Below are 21,518 nucleotides of genomic sequence, written 5' to 3'. Positions count from 1 at the left end.
GGCATCATCTTTGTTTGGTAAATCCAATCTAGATTGCAGCAATTATAACATACAAGATGGTTGCAAAAAATAACTTAAAACATGGACTATTTTTGTTATCTGATGAAGAGATTGGAACCCAAAAAAATAACTGCTCTGCATTCCCTGAACATTTTGGAACAAACTCAGTTGCATTGACATTAATGTTGTCATTTAGCAAAGTTATTTCAAATCATTGGGGGAAAACCTGCATTAAGGTAGCAGGAAGAACATTGGTGATGGAAGTTTGCACATAAGGTGCACATAGTGTACCTATAGCATGCACATAGAATGATATAGTATAGGGGAGTGTGGATGTAAAGTGCAAGTAGTCAACATATAGAGGATAATTTAAGTGCATTTAGAATGCATATAGAGTGAAGCAGGCAGCTTATGCAACAACAAACTAAATCAGTTTATCAATTCTCGTAGACCAGGACTAGGCACACAAAGGATTTGCTCTGAATGTCTCTATAAGGCAACCACATGGAACAATTGAAAATTTGATGCTGTCATCACACTCAGTGCAGAGTGATGCTCCCATCTTGAACCAGTGGAAGCATTTTGCTTTGAAAACTGAGTATGGTCTTAACACAATAGTTGGGAAAGATTGGGCATTTCTGTTGATTGGTACTCCCTTGGCATTTCTGTCCCCTGTATCAGCATCAAATTCATGCCAGAGGTATTCTCACCTCCAATGATCAGTCATGATTGAATGACAGACCAGACTCGAAGGGCCGAATGGCCTAATTCTGCTCCTATGTCTTATGGTCTAATAATTTGGCAGGATTTGTAGATTAAGGTTGCTTTTCAATCAAAAATCAAAATATCTTAAAATCAACTTTTAGATATTCAAATGTTGAACAGGGACTTAATGTTCAAGGAAATAATATGATAGTTGACCAAACTCAGTTGACTGGTACTCCCTGGGCAAGGAATGCTCTGTTTACATGTGAGGCTTGTCACAGAAGTCAAGTTAACTTTTACTGAGTAAGGACGCCAGTTACTGGGACAATGAGTTTAGATGTACGTGAGAGGTTGAATAACTGAAAGCTATCTGCAGCTCACAGACCATCATGAAGCGTTCCAGCAACAGTAAAGGCTTCCTGTTAAATAATGTCCAGTTACGGTGAAAATTGTTAAATGTCCCGAGAGTGAACGTTCTTTGAGTTAGGTGAAGAGAGGCAACGAAAGGTAGAAAGGTAACATTGCAGAAGGGATGCAGCAGGAGGCTAAAGCAATCTGTGCCATTGATAAACCTGCTCAAACAGCACTCAAAATCAGTGCACCTTCGTTATACTTTTATTTCCAATACCAGCCAACATACCTTGCATCCTTCTGATAACTTGAGCCCAAATTCATGCTTTGCATTAACCATAGTATTCACATAGTACAGATTCACCATTATATCTGCCATTTATAAATTTTTTTTGTCACTAAACCCTGTTATTCCACTAACTTGACATTGCTTTATCCATTGAAGTACTGCTTTTCAAATTTTATGTACTTGAACCAATATTTCTGTCTGGAAAGCGAAACCCTGCAAAAGTTGGAAATCTGAAATGGAAACAGAAAATGCTGGAAACACTCAGCAGGTCAGGCAGTATCTGGGAAGATAATCCCCTGTCAGGGCAAGTAAACAGAGAAAACAAGAGTTTTAGGCTCGAGAGTTGGAAGGCGGGGGGGGGGGGGGGTGGAGTGGAAAGGACAAAGGGAATTACTTTGCTAGGGTGAGGTCAGGGTTGGCATGGTGATATGCTGTTCATGAATCCATTTGGTTGATGGGTTAATGAGGAAAATTAGGAGAGAAAAACCAAACAAAGAACATATAAAAGCTGTGAAATGCAGATCAGAGCTGTAGGAAATGCCCAGCAGATCAGACAAGGTTAGTGGAAAGCATGGAAATCTTTCTGCTCTTCCACATCAACCAGCTTTCCCGAATGATTATTTCTCTTATATCCAAATTGTACCCACCATTACTTACAGCCAGTAAATGCCATCTGCCAATTTTGGCACTGTTCCAGCATTTTATACTGACTACCACTCTCACCACACCCTTTAACCACACTGCCACACCAGCAGACAATCTCATTATACCCAGCATTCTGCTTCGAAAGGCTATGGGCAGATCCTTGCCAAAATAACAAAAGTGGCAACTCCCAATGGAAGTCAGGAAATTCATTTAATTTAAGTGAAATTCACATGCTTATACCACAATTTCATGTTGACCTTATTACCACAGATCAAAAAATACAGCAGATATGAAGTAAGATGCTCACTATTAGTGAGGCTCTGATTTACTGGTCCAGTGTAACTAGGTTAACCTTTGCTTTGAGGCAGAAAATCCAGGAGAGAGTTGAAGACTAATAGTTCCCTTTGACCCTCACCAACTTTTATCGATGCACCATAGAAAACATCCTATCTGGGTCCATCACGGCTTGGTATGGCAACCGCTCTGCCTAGGACCGCAAGAAACTGCAGAGAGTTGTGGACACGGCCCAGCACATCAGCCGCCCTTCCATAGACTCTGCCTATTCTTCTTGCTGCCTCGGTAAAACAGCCAGTATAATCAAAGACCCCATCCACCCCAGACATTCTCTCTTCTTCCCTCTCCCATCAGGCAGAAGATACAAAAGCCTGAAAGCACGTACCACCAGGCTCAAGGACAGCTTCTATCCCGCTGTTATAAGACTATTGAACGGTTCCCTAGTATGATAAGATGGATTCTTGACCTCACAATCTATCTTGTTATGACCTTGCACCTTATTGTCTACCTGCACTGACTTTCTCTGTAACTGTGACACCTCACTCCATATTCTGTATTATTTTACCTTGTGCTACCTCAATGCACTGTGTAATGAATTGAACTGGACGAACAGTGTTCAAGACAAGTTTTTCACTGTACCTCAGACCAAGTGACAATAATAAACCAGCTCCAATCCCATTGTCCTTCTTCAAGGTGAAGCACAGAACAATAGAACCTGAGTGTAATTATCCTCTTGGCAACATGTGAATTTTGTACCACTTCAGTGATAAAGGTGGCCATTGTGTATAAATTGCTCTTTCCACTGGGAATTCACACAGGTTGCTATTCCACAGCGGAAACATTCAACCTCGTCACATCCACTCTTCAGGCTAAAATCAGGACACATTTGTGCTCATCAGTATCTAATCCAATAATGCTTCAGGCTTTTCTCACTTTTGCTCAATATGTGCCAGGATCTTAAAACCAAGGACAATATTTAATTGCATGTTCCATGTGATTTCCCAATGGATGCACAGTGGACAGCAGCTGTTCACCCAAGTAAAGTTATCTACTTATTGCAACACAGGAAGAGGACATTCAACCCATCGAGACCATACTCTACTCCAGTAGAACAATCCCATCAGTCCCAGTAGCCCTGTGACTTATTCTCTCTCATATGTCCATCAACTTCCCTTTGTTTTTTTTCACTGCCTAATTACAGTAATGGGTAATTTACCAGTTACCCTACCAGCACACCTTTCAGATGTGGGAGGAAACTAGAGCACCCAGGGAAAGCCTCGGACGGTCACAGGGAGAACCTGCAAATCCTACACAGACAGCACCAGAGGTCAGGATCAAACCTGGTCGTTGGAGGCGTGAGGCTCTGCCACCATGTTGCCCCAAATGAAGACAGCCCATAACTCAGATCAGCGTTGGGACATGTAACAGGTTAATCAGCTCCCTTCTGTTGGAAACTGGGCACCAATGAATTTTGATCCCTAGCAAAGTTGGGTCCAGCAGTAATTCATTGCTTAATTCATGAAGCGTGAAGTTCCTGCGTGAAAGGGAAATATTTTGCTTTTGCATTCCCTTCTGCAATTCACCCAGTTAATTTGTGGACTTCAAAACCACAAGTTGTTTGACAAAATTCTCAGTAGCACCAGGAACACTCCCATTGACTGTCGGCAAAATCACTGTGACATTTTTTATCCTGAGACTCATCATTAACAGATTCCCTGAGGTCTGCGGGTTGGAGCTGGAATGACTTACTTCAAATGATTGAGTCAACATGCTGAGCAGACAGACCAGACTGGCTTTAAGTCACATTTAGGCTGACATGTAAATGCATTCGAGGAGCATTGGTTTTCACTCTGGACAAGAACACGGGTAAATCTATTCCCAAATCCACAGCAGCAATTTTAAAACATAAAAGAGTCTTTATGCTCAATAATTCCACTTTTCTTGGGCTGACAACTCAACAAATTATTAAGAGTTCGCTCCTGAACTCACCAAATATGTTGCTTCCTCGAAAGGTATAGCCGCCAAAGGTAAAAACGTGAGAATGGTCGGCAGTAATGACTGTTAATGTATCAGTGTCTCTCGTCAACGAGCCAGCTCTCCCAATGGCTTTGTCCATCTCGACTGCTTCGTATAGAGCCATCTTGGCTTTCCCTTCATGATGCCCGTGGTCTATCCTGCCACCTGCAGAAGGAAACATTCATTCATTTAGTTTGGGACCCAGAGAGAGAAACCTGAAATGTTTCTGCATTAAAGAACGGAGTGAACACTCTGTGCAATACTTGCAAAGGATCTAAAAGTCAGAAGGGCCAATATTTCACCAGGAAAGAGAACAGTGAATAATCAGCAAAAGGCCCACCCCATCACTGAAGGCTTCACCCATTAAAGAAGGGCTGTGGTGCAGAGACTGGTGACTGGAACTGAGATGTAGATCAGCCACATTCTAGTTATGGGGTATGGCTCACTGAGCGATGTATATGGCAAGGAGCAGGGGTAAAGGTACCTACTAACAAGATTGGGACTGGGTCTGAGCTGGGTCTGAGATGTCTGCAAGAAAGGTTAGGGGCTAGAGCTGCTGCTGTCTTCCTGGAAGATCAGGGCTGGGACATGGAGAGTGGTGGTGTTGGAAGCTGCAGTGAGGGAAATGGGCAGTGGGTGTAGATGGTGGGGAGTAGGGGAGTAGGGGAGGGGGTTGGCTGTCATCTGAAGCTCCAGTGACCCAAGAGGAGTAGAATCAGTGGGGAGAGGGGAAGGGTGGGGTCAGCATCATCTGGTGCCGGGAACCCAAAAGATCACCCACAATTAGGGGATCTACCTTGCAAGGAATCTGATTAGCACCCCATTATTGAAAATCAGTCATCCTGACTGTGGCCAGCAATGGTTGCACCTGAAACCACTTGGGCTAATGGGAGTGGTAAAATTGTGGGCTATTTTTCTGGCATCCATTCCCATTGTATTGGGAACACAAAATCAAAATAATTCTGTTTAAAATTTTTATCCAGTAGCTAAAAATTCAAGATAGGTAGGAGAGACTGCCAACAATCTTAAGTGTTCTGGTGTCCGGGGAGGGCAGTTTCTGGTCTGGGGAATGACATAATCCCAATCACGGCTAGTGTGGAACCTGGTTCAGATGTAGGGTGCAGGAAACACCCAGCTAAATTTCCAGAGTGACAGTAAACAACCTGTAATCATGTTCTACTCCAAGTACAGCCAATTTTCAACCAAGTTCTACTCCAGGTACGGCCAACTTTCAATTATGGGCTAAAAAAGCAGCATTGTGCAATTGAATTTCTGGAGGACCGTAACTTGAGGTCAACCTTGTGCACAAAGCCAAGAACATGTGGCTACAAGTGTAATTTAAAGGTGGCAGCTCCCATTGCGCTTAATGGATTTTCCTGCTTCTCATTTTCCTTTCTAAAAGGAGAACGAGGTTGGTGGTGACAGAGCCACAGTCCTCCCCAGACACCAGGATACTTAGATTGTTGGCAGACTTGCCCACCCATCCTGAACATCTTGCCATCTGACAAAAAAATTAAAGGAAATCTTTTTGCTTTTGTGTTTCCAGCACCAAGCTTCACCCACTGGGAGTGAACATCAACAAAAATTCGATGGTGTTGCCCGCAATATTACCATCTCCAACTCTAACTATAATGTATACAGTATATTCCTAAATTAAACCATAACCTAACTCATGATATTGCAAGATCTAACCTGTGATATTCTTAATCTTAGCCTGAACTAATTTAAAACTTACTCTAATATTATTAATACTAAACCTTAATATTCCTCATTCTGACCTATAATATTCCTCGTCCTATTTGTGGTATTCCAACAGTAACCTGTCATACTCTTGACTCTACTCACCAGAGATATCACTGATCCTAATATAAGTACAGAAATGGAAGGTTTGCCCGAAGTAATTCTTCCATGGGAAGTCTGTAATTGTAAGGCAGTTAAATTGCTCTACACCTTTGTTTAATCTGAACTAATTTTGCACTCATTTTGCAAAATGGTCAAGAAGTTACAATAGAATAGCAAACGTCTGGCTCAATTTAAAATATGTAGATTTGACTTTGAAAAATGAGTGTATTATTCAGTTCTGAACTGATTGCATTGAGGTGAACAATATGAGTAATATGTACTCTGAGACTTCCATTCATTTATTGGATGTGAGTGGCACTAAATGTCCAACCCTGATGTCTCTTGGCAAGGTGATGGGAGCCACCTTGATGACCCACTACATTCCTTATGGTGTAGGGATCTGTGCGGTGCCAATAGGTAGGGAGTTCCAGGATTGCAAACCAGTTGAAATTGAAGGAATAGCAATTATTTTCCAAGTGTGCTTGGAGCTTGCAGCATGGGTGTCTGGTGCCCTTGTCCTTCCCAGGACAAAATGTCATGCATGAAGGCTATCAAGTTCCTGGAGTATGTCTTCCATGTGCCATATTTTCTTATGACATAGAAGGAGGCCATTCAGCCCATCGATTCTATGCCAACTCATGGAGCCAACCTATTCCCCATTAATTTACCCTGTAACCAGTTCTGCCCACATTCCATCAACTCCCTGGAGATCCTACCACTCACTACATAGCTCGGGACAATTTATGGTAACGAATTAGCTTTCAAACCAACACATCTTTGAGGTGCAGGGGAGAACTGAGCACATGAGGGAAACCCATGTGGTCACAGGGAGAGCTTGCAAACTCCACACAGCCAGCACGCAAGGTTGGATTCAAACTCGGTCCCTGCAGCTACACTGTGCCGTCCCCTAATACTGATTGTGAATCTTCCTCTCTCTCTGTCCCACCCTCCACTTCTCACATTCCTGGGAGAGAGTAGTACAATTTGGATTTTGCTTATTTCAATTCCATTTAAGGTCTAGTTCAACCCTAGCAAAGATATTCCTTTGTTTGGAAGGTCCCCGTGCACTGACCTTCCACAAGTAAGAAGAAGCCTTTCGGATTCCGGCTCAAAATCCTGACAGCCGCTGTTACCATCTCTTCGAGTGAGGGGTCAGTAGTTTTATTTCTTTCCAGCTCATACTGCAGGTCACCATGTTCAAAAAGTCCTGGGAGATAGATGGAGGTACACAGGTTGAGCACATGTCAATTACCAGTATTCAGAAACATTACTTGGTTATTGGATTACCCAGAGACAAAACCAAGCTCAATGAACATTAGGAAACAAAAGAATAATAATCTCAAGCCACGATTTTAAAATAGAATGGCAAAGTTGTCTCTGGTGTCCTGGATATTTATCCTGCAAGCAATAGCGATAAATAGATTTTGTTGTCATTACAACCGTGTTGGGACGTCATGTTACACCTGTACAAGGCGTTGGTGAGACCACACTTGGAGCATTGTGTGCAGTTCCAGTCACCCAGCTATAGGAAAGATGTCATTAAGCTGGGAAAGATGCAGAAAAGATTCACATGGATGTTACTGGGACTGGAGGGCTTGAGTTATAAGGAGCGAGTGGATATGTGGAGACTTTTTTCCCTGGATTGTAGGAGGCTGAGGGGTGACCTTATAGAGGTATATAAAATCATGAGGGGCATAGGTAAGGTGGAGGGGCGCAGTCTTTTTCCCAGGATAGGGGAGTCTAAAACTAGAAGGCATAGGTTTAAGGTGAGAGGGGAAAGATTTGAAGGAGACCTGAGGGCAACTTTTTCACACAGAGGGTGGTGGGTGTATGGAACAAGCTGCCAGAAGAAATGGTAGAAGCGGGTAAAATTACAATATTTAAAAGCCATTTAGACAGGCACATGAATAGGAAATTTTAAAGGGATATGGGCCAAACAAAAGCAACGACAAATGTAACCAGATAAACGCAAGCTCCTGTTATTTTTAAGGATTTCATGAATAGATTTGCACAATCCATCAGCTTTAATTGCGGCAGTATCCAAGAAAACCTCTTCCCTGATGATAAACACGATGATGCTGGAGGAACTCAGCAGGCCAGGCAGCATCCGTGGAGGAAAGCAGGCGGTCAACGTTTCGGGTCAGGACCCTTCTTCAGAACTGAAGATAAGAAAAGGGGGAAGCCCAATATATAGGAGGGAAAAGCAGAGCAGTGATAGGTGGACACAAGAGGGGAGGCGGGGTGGGCACGGGGTGGCGATAGGTAGATGCAGTTAAGAGATAGTGATAGGCAGGTGCGGGGGAGGGGAGCGCAGATCCACCGGGGGATGGGTCAAAGGTAAGCAGAGAGAGGAAAAAAAGGCTAGGAAGGGGAAGAAGAGAAGAAGCGTGGTGGGGGGGAGGGTGGGGAAGGGGGGTGGGGATTACCTAAAGTGGGAGAATTCCATGTTCATGCCGTTAGGCTGTGAGGTTCCAAGATGGAAAATGAGGTGCTGTTCCTGCAGTTTGCCCTTGGAACCCCACCTCCCCTCTTTTGTCCACTTATCACTGCTCTGCTTTTCCCTCCTATATATTGGGCTTCCCCTTTTCCTATCTTCAGTCCTGAAGAAGGGTCCTGACCCGAAACGTTGACCGCCTGCTTTTCTCCACGGATGCTGCCTGGCCTGCTGAGTTCCTCCAGCATCATCGTGTTTTTCATCTAGATTCCAGCATCTGCAGTCCTTTATTTCTCTAAGACCTCTTCCCTGTTACAAATGAGGGCCAACCCACCTTTGCTACTAGCAGGTCATCAGACACCCTATAGTTATTGTTGAAGGAAATCATTCAAAGGCACAGTGGGTTAAAACACTATCCAATAAACCACTCAGCTACCGAGACCAAGAACTCCCCCATTCTGCTTTGTGTCGAGCTTAATTGAGGTCTTAGAGTTGACTTTGCTGCCCCTGGAGTCCGGAAGGGGATAGAGGCTGGGGTTTTGTAAGGCATGAAGGATAAATGGAAGAGAAAGGAAACATGTTCCAGGCATCTTGCGTTCACAGTCCCATGCTCTAACTCAACATCAGGGGTGCTTAACTGTAAACTCTTTCCCACCAACCCACCAACCCCCTACGAAAAAAAGAGACAAAATCAGCAATAAATTAAAGAACCAAGATTACATTCAAAACCACTTTCCAGGCCAAATAATTCCCTCACAACAGAGAACAGTCAAACTGAACTACACCAGATAAAACTGAGGTATCCTTACCCATTAGGTGGTCCACTTTGTTCAGGTCGAGTTTTTTCAACTGCTCTCTGTTCCAGACATAATGAGCTCTCTTGAGGAAATGAGAGGATGTGTTATTGGATTATCCACAGAGAACCACAAAGAATATTCCAGTCAGAGCAACTTATCAACAGAAAAAAGTGGAAACACTCAGCGGGTCAGGAGGGATCAAGTGCCCCTTCAATTCTCCATTCTACTCCCACTCTGACCTTTTTTCTGCATTGTTATAATAAGGCCCAATGAAAGTTTGAGGAACAACATCTCATCTTCTGTCTGGTGGCAGCCTTCCGGACTCAATATCAAATTCTCCAACTTTAGGTAACTTGCTATCTCTGCTTGTGTCAGGACTGGCCATTTCTGCTGTAATTTATCCCCCCTGTGCCACGTTCTCTCTCTTATTAATACACCTGAGCTGCTGGGCATGTCCCAGACCCCACTGTTACCCACACACACCACAGGCCTAATCACCTTCTTACTGCCCCCGTTAACCCATTAGACCTGGCCTCACCCTCTGACAGATATTCCTTTTATATTAACCTTCCCTCATCACCCTGCCCCCCTCCACCCCTTCTCTGCAATTTAAAACTCCCCTTCTTATCTCTCTTTCCCAGTTCTGATGAAGGATCTCCAGCCTCAAGCTTTAAGTGTTGATTGGGTGACCACTTCGTCAAAAACCTTCGCTCCATCCACGACAACAGCCAGGACCTCTGGTGGCCACCCACTTCAAGTCCACATCCCACTCCCATACTGACATGTCTATCCACAGCCTCCTCTACTGCCATGTTGAGGCCAGATGCAGCTTGGAGGAACAACACCTCACATTCCGCCTTGGGAGTCTCCAACCTGATGGCCTCAACATCGATTTCTCTAACTTCCGGTAACACCTCCCCTTCTGTTGTCTAAACCCCCCCCCCCACTCCTTTGTCTTCCCTTATTCCTGTGGCTCCCTTCTCCCACCTTGATGACCTGCCCATCTCCTCTCCTCCCCTCCTCCCTTCCTTTATTCCATGGTCCACTTCCCTCTCCCACCGGATTCCTTCACCAGCCCTTTGCCTCTTCTACCTATCACCTTTCAGCTTATTGCATCTTCTCCCCCCTTCCCCACCCACTTACCTTCCCCCTCTCACCTGGACTCACCTATCACCTGAACTCACCTATCCCCTGCCTGCGTGTGCTCCTCCCTCTCCCCCACCTTCTTATTCTGGCTTCTGCCCTCTTCCTTTCCAGTCCTGATGAAGGGTCTCGGCCCGAAAAGTCGACTGTTTATTTCCCTCCATAGATGCTGCCTGACCTGCTGAGTTCATCCAGCACTTTCTATGTATTGCTCCAGATTCCAGCATCTGCAGAATTTCTTGTGTCTCTGTTCTCTTTTTATTTTATTTCAGATTTCCAGCATTTGCAATGTTTTGTGTTGTTTTTCAGAGGAACTGGTCTTCCTGTTGTTTTTCAGAAGAGATATCCATTAAGACCACCGCACTCGCACTTAGAAATACTTCAATCCAAAGAAAGCAAATTTGTAGACTAGTAACATCGGAGGAAACAGTAACATGCATCTAAATCTTCGGGGATGGGGGAGAGTGGTGGGAAGGGGAGGTGTGGGGCAGGAGAGCGGAACAAAATATCAGGATACTGACAATTACATTTAAATGTGGAGAGGAGAGCTTTCAACCAGTTAATTCCCTCATATTAAACCAATACACATATATCTTGGATGGTGCCAATGTAAATATCTGTTGTTGTTTTAACATTAGCTTCAAGAAGCAAAGAATAGCTACAATTTCCCTTTGAGACCCAAGTAATAACAATAAAATCACTGACCATTGCAAGCCTGGTCCTAATGTCAACATTCAATAGATTCTGGGAAATGAGGAACATCAGACATTTGTCTTTATGTTCTGATTGGATAACCCAGAATGGACACTGGTGATTTAGGGTTCCACATTGCTTCCTCACAGTTGCATCTGTTCATCCAAGTACGAGGTAAATTAACTAACACCTATTGGGATTAATTTCTAGGTAATCTGGACAGGATCCATCACATTCCCATCTCCATAAGTTTTCTTATATCGTTTCTTGATACTACCTTATGGTAATCTCGTGCTTTGGGATACTTGATCACAAGTGCTTACACTCCGTGACCAAGCTCTTATTCTGTGAAAGAATGTTCAGTATTTATGTCTGCCTGTAAATCCACTGCTACACTTACACTGTGTTGCTTACATGCCAGATTTCATACTAACATTTTAACAGTTCTATAGGTCCTTATAATTACAGAGTTCCACAATTACCTCCAATGATTGTAGTTTATTCCACAACTAAAGTGTTGTGGAAAGGGAGGGGCTTCACAGTGGGGTGGTGGTGTGGGAGGGAAGAGAGGAATTAGTCAATCAAAGGTATCAGCTTGATTTAAAAAGTATGGGGGGAAACTGGGATTCCAATAAAATAGAAAATAGGTAAAATAAAGGTGCTGCAATGATGTTTTGATGGTTGCAGGGAGCATTGGGCTGGGATGTGGTCACAGCCCTTAGATGGAGGGAGAAACAACCATCGAGGAGCCAAGCGAGTTGAGACGGGGAGGAGCGGAGGGGGCAGTGGGCTGATGTTCAGAAGGACAGTCTGGATAATGGCCTGATGTTCAGATGGGCAGGCAGAGGAAGAAATAAAGGGCATACCAGCACATTGCCTCATTATGGGGCAACAGAATCCCAAGAGGTTGGAAGAAAAAGAAATCTGACACAGGCAAAGCGTTGAATGGTTGGTGGCAAATAGTGAGGATCAGAGTCTTGGAGATGATGCGTTGTGGTGAAATCTCTTCTTTCCCCCTCTCCTGTCAGGCAGAAGATACAAAGGCTTGAGAGCACGTGCCACCAGGCTCAAGGACAGCTTCTATCCCACTGTTACCAGACTCTTGAAACGGACTTCTCATACGCTAAAAGATGAACTCTTATTCTCCCAATCCATCTCGTCGTGGCCCTTGTACTTTAGTTGTCTACCTGCACTGCACTTTTGCTGTAATTATAACACTATATTCTGCATTCTGTTTTCCTTTTTACTACCTTGATGTATTTACGTATGGAATGATCTGTCTGGATGGCACACAGACAAAAGCTTTTGATTGTATCTTGGTACATGTGACAATGATAAACCAATTCCAATACCCACAGATCAGGGGGTGATAAGATGGAGTCAGTTCACTGAAGGTGTGGTATTACTAAAGGTAAGTAGCTGACCTGCCTTTAGCTGGCGCACCTCTCTATTGCTGCTTGCGAAAACTATTGAATCCTGGGACACTGACGGCCTGAAGGAAAATGATGTCCCAGTTGCCCACAAATGATCCATAAGGGATGCTGCACAAGGAACAATATCATTCCATGTGCCCATGATGAAGAAATCACATCAGGGGCATAAGCATGACTCACACCCTGAAGCACCCAGTTGATTTTACAGATTGAGATGAAACAACACGGAAACAATTGTTATCACCTTTCATTCCAGGGAAAATATTCATTTTTAGTGACATAAGGCTGGAACAAAAATGCATGTTGTACAATCAGATTTCTGGACACTTGAATTTATATTGCCCCTTTAACACAGTCAAATGTCTCGTTGTGCTTCAAAGGAGCATAGTCAAACAACAGCTGGCACCAAGCCACATGAGGACACGTCCTGAGCAACAATCTGATGGAAGAACTCAGCGGGTCAGGCAGCATTCGTGGGAGGAAAGGAATTGTCGACATTTCGGGTCAAAACGTCAACAATTCCTTTGGTCCCACAAATGCTACTTGACCTGCTGACTTCTTCCAGCAGATTGTTTGTGGTTCCAGATTCCAGTCTCTTGTGTCTCTAGGACATGGTCTCATGTTAAACAGTTTCTCAAATGGTGGGAGTGGGTGGTAATGGTACAGCTGCCAATCGTGTGACAAAGGAAGCTGAAAACGAACAAGGGACCCAGAGAATCACAGAGCGGTTTGGGACTGGTTTTTGGGAGTGAGGATTAAATCCACTGCATTCAGTGTTGTTTATTTGAAAGATTATGTGAGCTGGACATTGCAAAACAAATTGTGAGCATTTGTGTGTCCAAAATTGTGGGACCGTTAGCAAAATTCTAAAAGATATCAAGGGAAAGTAGATTTGAAAAAAAAGTTGGATGGAGAAAGAGACAGAAAGAAACAAATGGAGGAAGTATTTGCAGGCAGAAAAGCAACGTAAACGACAATGCTACAAATGGGGTCAATGGGTACCCTATTTTGTAGCGGGCCCACATCAAGAAGTTCTACTTTAGCCACCTGACAGCTATAGTCAGGAGGGTATAAATCTGAACGATTCAATTAAACAGTTTACAACATTGTTCATTGGACTGAATTAACGGCTGACCTTGCCCTTTTTTGAATGTTTCCATTCCTCCACCAGGTTCTTTCCATCGAGCCGGGAACCATTTGCTTTCCACTCGTCTGGATATTCAACATCAGGAGAGTCTCTTGGGAACATGTACTTCCTGCCACCACCCATTATCACCTGGTTCAGCAAGAAGGAATCAAAGGAAACACATGACATAATCGGTTACAACACGATGGAATGATTTTGAGTTTCTGGGCAAGAGTACATACATCAGATAACTTGACAAGTATGAAATCAGATACAATCAATTTATTTGCAAGAGCTTTAATTCTACAAATTTTCAATGTGACAGCCTGAATGAATGAGGCTCTTGATGGGTAACATCCAGGGCAGGACTCCTGAAGGAAACTCTCCATCATTAAATCACCCAAAGGTTTCCTCTGAGCATTGAAAAAGCGAATCTGAACATCTTTCTCAGTACGCCGCTTACATTTTGGGAACTAGGAAGTTGTAGCGGTTGCTACCACGGAATAAAACAAGACTCTACTCGGAGGATTGCCAAACAGAACTGGTTTATTTTCCCGCCTTGCGCGGGCCCTTTAAGGGAGAATGTTCCCGCCCAAAACAACCGGCAATGACGTAAGTCCTACGTCATCAGGACTTTCCCGCGCGCGGGTTCTCCCCGTCGCTCGGAAAGACGAGGCCCGCCGCCATCTTGGGCCTTGTCGCTCCGACGCCCCCGCGACCTGACTGCCGAGCCGGTTCGCCCGACTAGACGGTGAGTCGCCACAAAGTTGCATAGGAAGTCAATCTCACTACAGATAATACTAAAGAATGCCCACAAGATAAAACATATAAACAAATTCGTCAAGCATAATGGGAAGGAAGGAGCATCTTAAAATAGCCAGGAATTGTCAAGGATTGGCATTGCTGTGATTTGTGCTTTGAGTGGGAAATTCTGGAGTAGTGACTCTCCCAGTAGATTGAATTCTTCTTGTACTTTTGTCATTTCTTGTGTGTAAGGTCTTCTTTTCTTTTTAATTACTTCAACAGTGAGTAAGTAACTCATCCAGTTTGAGTTCAACTAGGCACACATCTTCAAATCTAGAAATACACAATGCAGTTCTTTGCATAGTCGGATGAGGCAGGAAATGGCTCAGAGGCAGACTAAACTGTGCAGAGGTAAACAATACAGAGCCAGGGGTACACAGTGAGAATACACGACACAGAGGCAGGGGTACAGCAGAGGGGCGCACAACGTGGAAACATGACACAGGGGTGCAGGGTGCACATACACAGCACAGGGGCAGGGGTAAACAATACAAAGGCAGGGGTACATGGCACAGTAAGAGAGATGGACATCACAGTGGGTTGGATCTGTAACTAACAGTACAATCAGAACAAGTCCAGTTTTGTTTTGCGGAAGGGTTGGGTTCACAATGTGAAAGAGACCTGTGGAATTAAGAGGTTTGTGAGGTCAAAATCCTGGACTGACAAGTCATTGACCCGAAATGTTAATCTGTTTCTCTCTCCACAGATGCTGCCTGACCTCTGGGTATCCCCAGGATTCCCAGCTATTGTTACTGATGGTGACATTTGGGAACCTTTAGAAGTAAAGTTTCAGGGGCAATTTCTGAAGTCCCAGCTCCGGATCGTGCTCAGTATTATTGCTTGGAGCTAGCCCAGCACACACACCACCCAGGAACCCGCCCACCACCCAGGGGTTAAAGCACCATCCACAAAATTCACACAAGTACAATGAGATGGACTATGACCTCACGATCTACCTTGTTGTGACCTTGCACCTTATTGCACTGCACTTTCTCTGTAGCTGTGACACTTTACTCTGTACTGTTATTGTTTTTACCTGTACTACATCAATGCACTCTGTACTAACTCAATGTAACTACACTGTGTAATGAATTGACCTGTACGATCGGTATGCAAGACAAGTTTTTCACTGTACCTCGGTACAAGTGCCAATAATAAACCAATACCAATACCAAAACAAATCCCAAGGTGCCAACCCACACATCAAACAGGGGCACTGAAATGGCATTTTGTCTCAAAAGCAGCATTGGACGATGGCTTAAATACTGAAGCCAGGCTCCTGCCTGTTTTGGTCAATTCAAGACCTGCTGAAAGGTCAGGTTGGACAGCCCCTGGGAGGGAGATACTTTTTTAATATTCATCTACCCACTGTCCCAATTCCCAGCACAACTGTACCAGTAGACAAGGAAAAGAGTCTCCATATCTTGTCACTGTCTCAGCACTGAATGAAACAGCACATTCAGAGAACTCCAGTGGGAAGCAAGAGCCAAGTAGATTCAATGCCACTGAAACGGTAACAAACACATTCATGGCCATTAAACAGCAAACACACTTGGCAGCCATCCCTTGCAGATGGCTTTTATTAAACAACAGGTTTCTTGATCTCTGCACATATTCAATTCTGCAAATGAATCGCAAGATTGTTCTGACTTCAAAATGTTGGAAATTCAAAGCAGCATTTTTTTTGCCTTTGAGACACAATTTAGTGATGGATCACATGAATACTTATCCTCTCTGTTCAACTGGATGAAGATACAATGGCCCTTTAGGAGTGTCACACAGCCAAGATCACCATTTATGAATTACCAGACTTTCAATAACAAATGATGTGTTGTCTGCAACACAAGCCATGGGACCCTTGACACAGATATGTATTAAGGGGAAGGGACTTGATGCAATTTGACAGCAGGCAGAAAATACACAGCACACATACACTTCCAGCACAGCTCAACCTCCTACCTTGACAACTGCACTGGAGTGTAGACAAGAATCATTGGACAAGTGGAGCACTTGACTGTTTTCCCATAGTTACCCATTGATTCTTGCCTACATTAGGGTTAGTGGGTACTATATGAAAGGAGTTGCTGAATAGTACCAAACAAAGCCAAGCGTCACCCTTGAGAAAGTTAGAGAGAAGATTACTTGGAAAATCATTTCAGGAGGTTGTTCATAAGTTTCTGGGCTGTGCTTATTCAGAAGATCTGGGCAAATGGTACAGCTCCAGGCTTTGTCAGGCATCCATCAATCATCGGTATTTGTTGCATAAGCCTTCCTCCACTTCAATTCTATTATTGCTCTGACACCTCTAATCAAGGGCAAACCCCCCCTCTGTTCATCAGGAGGCCCCCAAGGAAGGCAATAGGTCAAATGGCCTGATACTATGTGTGATTGCTGCCTTGGTGAAGCAGCCAGCATAATCAAAGACCCCACCCGCCTGGGTCATTTTCTCTTCTCTCCTCTCCCGTTAAGTAGAAGATGCAGGAGCCTGAGGACACATACCACCAGGTTCAAGGACAGCTTCTATCCCACGATGATAAGACTATTGAACAGTTCCCTTGTACAAGATGGACTCTGACCTCACAATCTACCCTGTTGTGACCTTGCACCTTATTGTCTACCTGCACTGCACTTCCTCTGTAGCTGTGACACTTTACTCTGTACTCTTATTGTTTTTACCCGTACTACCTCAATGCACTCTGTACCAACTCAATGTAACTGCACTGTGTAATGAATTGACCTGTACAATCGGTATGCAAGACAAGTTTTTCACTGTACCTCAGTACAAGTGACAATAATAAACCAATACCAATACCAATGTAAGGATGGGTTTAAGGATTGTCGTAATTAAGTGTGGGTTTAGCTTCAAAAACTGTGTGTACCATGTGGTATGATTTTTGGCGCATTGTTGTGCCAGCACTACCGCAGCTGAATTTTGACTACCTTTCATAAAGGATGTTTTATTGTTAGCTATTGTTGCCACTTGCCTTCATGAACAAGGAGGAAAAGCTTATCGACACAACCCAGGTCAGCACAAAAGTCCCATTACACTTAACTCCAGCAGAAAGGCCAAGTGAAATTCTTATTTGTTTTACAAGTTGATTTAAAGGAAATCAGAGAAGCCAGCTTCAGTTTCTGTTCTTGCACCCAAAGTCTTAGCTCTGGCATTACCCCAAGGTCTATTCTTCACCACTCAATTTCCCAACTGGTGCTGCCTCTCAGTAACATCACTGGAAACACCTCCACATGTGGACTAATGACACTTGTTCCATTACTGCAGTTATGATTAGGGATCTACAATGTTCTAGGCACACTTACCGTCACTTACCCATGCACTAATCCTCTGTATGGATTCTCTGTGTGAACTTTATATTGAGGAGGGGAAGTTGCCAGTGTATGATTTCCTTTAACATGGGGTAGCTATTGCACACCAGCTATCACACAGGCTTCATACAACTAGGTTCAGTGGCAAGGGGAACCACAGTAACTGGAGACCAGGCTTTCCCGCATAGATACTAGCACTCACACAGAGATGGGCACAAGTGTAGGCACTGCCCTGCAGGTACGCTCTTATCCTCTCACATGCACATCCACACATACACACACGCACACGCACACACATGCACGCATGCATGCATGTGAACACAGCCTGACAGTCGTACTCAGAATCAGACCTTAAAGACAAAGTACCATTATCACAACTCTTAGATACGTCCTGTTCCATTGGCAAGACAGCCTCTTCACAGGGGTAGCATAGGGATATACAGGTGGGATGGAGTAACTCTGGGAGTCCTCAACCCCTTGAAGTCTCATGGCATCAGTCAAACATAGGCAAGTGACTACCACCTACTGTCCTCTCTCAGCTGGTGAATCAGTGCTCCTCAATGTTGAACAACAGTTAGAAGAAGCACTGAAAGTAGCAAGGTCACAGAATGCACTTTAGGTGGGGACATCAATGTCCTTCACCGAGAGTGGCTTGGTAGCACCAGAACCGACCAAGCTGGACAAGTCCTGAAGGACATATCTGCTAATCTTGGTCTGTGATCGGTAGTTAGTGAACTAATACGAGGGGTAAACCTGCTTGAATTCGGCCTCCATCAGTCTACCAGTGACAGGTGCATCAGTCCATGACCACATTAATAAAAGTAACCATTGCACAGTCCACGCGAACACAAAGTCCCATCTTCAAACAAAGGACAGCCTCCGTCGTGTTGTGTGGCATTACAATCATGCTAACTGGGATGGACTCAGACAGGTCTGGGCATCCATGAGGTGTTGTGGACCATCAGCAGCAGTAGGAATGTACACCACCACAATCTGTAAACACGAAGTCTGGCATGTCCCTCACTCTGCCATTAGAGGCAACCCTGGTTCAATGAGGAGTACAATAGGGCAAGCCAAGAGCAGCGCCAGGGATACCTAACAATGAGGTGCCAAGTATCATTTAGGAAGCACTTGGATAGGTACATGCAGGGGTGGAGCATAGACTTGATAGAGGTGTACAAGATGATAAGAGGAATAGATCGGGTCGACAGTCAGAGACTTTTTCCCAGTGTGACAATGGCTAACATGAGGGAACATAATTTTAAGGTGATTAGAGGAAGGTATAAGGGGGATGTCAGGAGTAAGTTTTTTACACAGAGAGTGGTGGGTGCGTGGATTGCACTGCCTGCAGAGGTTGTGGGGGAAGATACATTAGGGACATTTAAGAGACTCTTAGATAGACACATGAATGATAGAAAAATAGGGGACTATGTGGGAGGGAAGGGTTAGGTAGATCTTAGAGCAGGATAAAATGTCAGCACAACATTGTGGGCCGAAGGGCCTGTACTGTGCTGTAGTGTTCTATGTTCTGTAGAGGGATATGGGCCAAACGCAGGGAATTGAGACTAGATGGGTGGGCACCATGCTCAGCATGAACTCGTTGGACCGAAGGGCCTGTATCTGTGCTGTATTGCTCTATGACTCAAAGTTGGCGAAGCTGCAACACAGACTGTGTGTGTGTTAAAAAGTAAAAATAGCAAGCAATAGACAGAGCTAACTCACAAAAAAAAGTTTTAGAATAAAAACAGGAAGTGTTGGCATCACTCAGCATCTGTGGAAAAAAAACAGTGAACATTTCAGGTGCTGGACCCATGATCTAAACTGAAAAGTTAACTGTTTCTCGTTCCACAGATGCTGCCTGACCTGCTGAGTGTTTCCAGCACTTACTAATTTTATTTCAGATTTCCAGCATCTACAGTATTTTTTTAATATTTTCACTGCAAGTTTTGCATTCCTACCACATCGAGAGAGAATGGTGGTGGACCATTACAGAGTTAATAGGAGAAGGAGGCTCCAAGAACATTTCCATCCTCAGCATGTGACGATCCTCAGCTAAAGACAAGGTTGAAGCATTGACAATAGTTTTCAGCCAGAAGTGCCAAGTGGATGATCCATCTCAGCTCCCTCCTGAGATCTTCACCATCACAGAAGTCAGTCTTTAGACCAATTCATTCTGTGTGATGTCAAGACTGGACACAACAACGATTATAGACCAGACAATGTCCCAGCTGAAGCATGTAAGACCTGCGCTCCAGAATGAGCTGTGCCTCAAGCCAGCTTGTTCCTGTACAGTTACAAATGGGCATCTGCCTGATGATGTGCAAAGTTGTCCAGAATGCCTTTTTCATAAAGGCAAGACAAATCCAATTCAGCTAATTGCTGCCCAATCTGTCTCCTCTTAATCATCAGAAAACTGATGAAACGTGTTATCAACAGCATCCTGGGCTGTAATGAGGAAAGAGGGTGGTACAGGCTGTAATGGGGAGAGATTGTGGGTATATGCAGTAATGGGAGAGGACAGTACGTGTATTGGGAACAGAGTGAGATATGGCCAGTAATGGGGAGGGAGAGTGGACAAGCAGTAATGGTGAGAGAGTGTGAACAGGCAGTAACGGGGAGGGCAGGCATGGTAGTGTAGCGGTTAGCGTAATGCTACTACAGCGCCAGCGACCCAGCTTCAATTCCGGCCACTGTCTGTAAGGAGTTTGTACGTTCTCCCCGTGTCTGCGTGGGTTTCCTCCGGGTGCTCCGGTTTCCTCTCACATTCCAAAGACGTACGGGTTAGGAAGTTGTGGGCATGCTATGTTGGTGCCGGAAGCATGGCGACACTTGTGGGCTGCCCCCAGAACACTCAACGCAAAGGATGCATTTCACTGTGTGTTTCGATGTACATGTGACTAATAAAGATATCTTATCTCTGTAATGTGGGCTGTAATGAGGAGAGATTGGGGTACAGGCTGTAATGGGGAGGGTGCGGTATGGGCTAATGAGGAGAGATCAGGGTACGGGCTGTAATGGGGAGAGTGTGGTATGAGCTGTAATGAGGAGAGATCAGGGTATGGGCTGTAGTGGGGACAAAGTGTGGACAGACTTCATATGGCCTTAAGGGAAGATGATGGCAACCTTGACGTGTCTGCATTGTCCACATCTCTATCACCTGTTGCGGATTAAGTTGCCTTGCATATTTCTTCCTGCAGCTTGGTGGCGCTTGAACTTGAAGACCCATCCCACTGCCCTGTTTAACAGCACTCACTTACCTCGATACCAGGAATGTTGTAAATGAGCTGTTGCGCGATGTCCTTGCAGCCCTGCTCTAGTGCTTCCACAGGCATGTCAGAATCTGAGTACCAGTCCCTATTCACAGAATGTGCGTAGGCAGCACTGGGCGTGGCATGCTGCACCCGTGTTGTCGTAACGATGCCCGTGGATTTACCTGGAACAGAGAGTAAAGCGATGAGCTGAGGCGACTTGTCAAAGGTCTTGGCATTCCTTTAGTTCTGCCCTCATCTGTCACCAATTTTAATTGCTCTCCCATTAGTGACCTTGACTCTAAGCTGTTAATGGTAAATGCTGGATTTTGTTTCTCTGCTCTTTCCCCTTTCACGACATATAACATTAAACAAGC

General features: G+C 44.4%; 1 protein-coding gene across 2 annotated transcripts in view; it reads right to left on the bottom strand.

Moving 5' to 3' along the window:
* Positions 1–21,518, bottom strand: part of alpl (alkaline phosphatase, biomineralization associated) — a 78,374-nt gene that overhangs the window by 7,655 nt on the left and 49,201 nt on the right. For both annotated transcript variants that reach the window (XM_052039468.1, XM_052039469.1), the window contains 5 exons: positions 21,151–21,326; positions 13,778–13,918; positions 9,386–9,455; positions 7,215–7,349; positions 4,274–4,465 (listed from right to left, as the gene is read on the bottom strand). In XM_052039468.1, the coding sequence (XP_051895428.1) occupies positions 4,274–4,465; positions 7,215–7,349; positions 9,386–9,455; positions 13,778–13,918; positions 21,151–21,326 (714 nt within the window). The remainder of the gene's footprint in view (positions 1–4,273; positions 4,466–7,214; positions 7,350–9,385; positions 9,456–13,777; positions 13,919–21,150; positions 21,327–21,518) is intronic.

This window comes from Pristis pectinata, chromosome 26 (assembly GCF_009764475.1).
Source record: "Pristis pectinata isolate sPriPec2 chromosome 26, sPriPec2.1.pri, whole genome shotgun sequence".
Classification (NCBI taxonomy): Eukaryota; Metazoa; Chordata; class Chondrichthyes; order Rhinopristiformes; family Pristidae; genus Pristis; species Pristis pectinata.
This window is presented reverse-complemented; position numbering and strand designations above follow the sequence as displayed.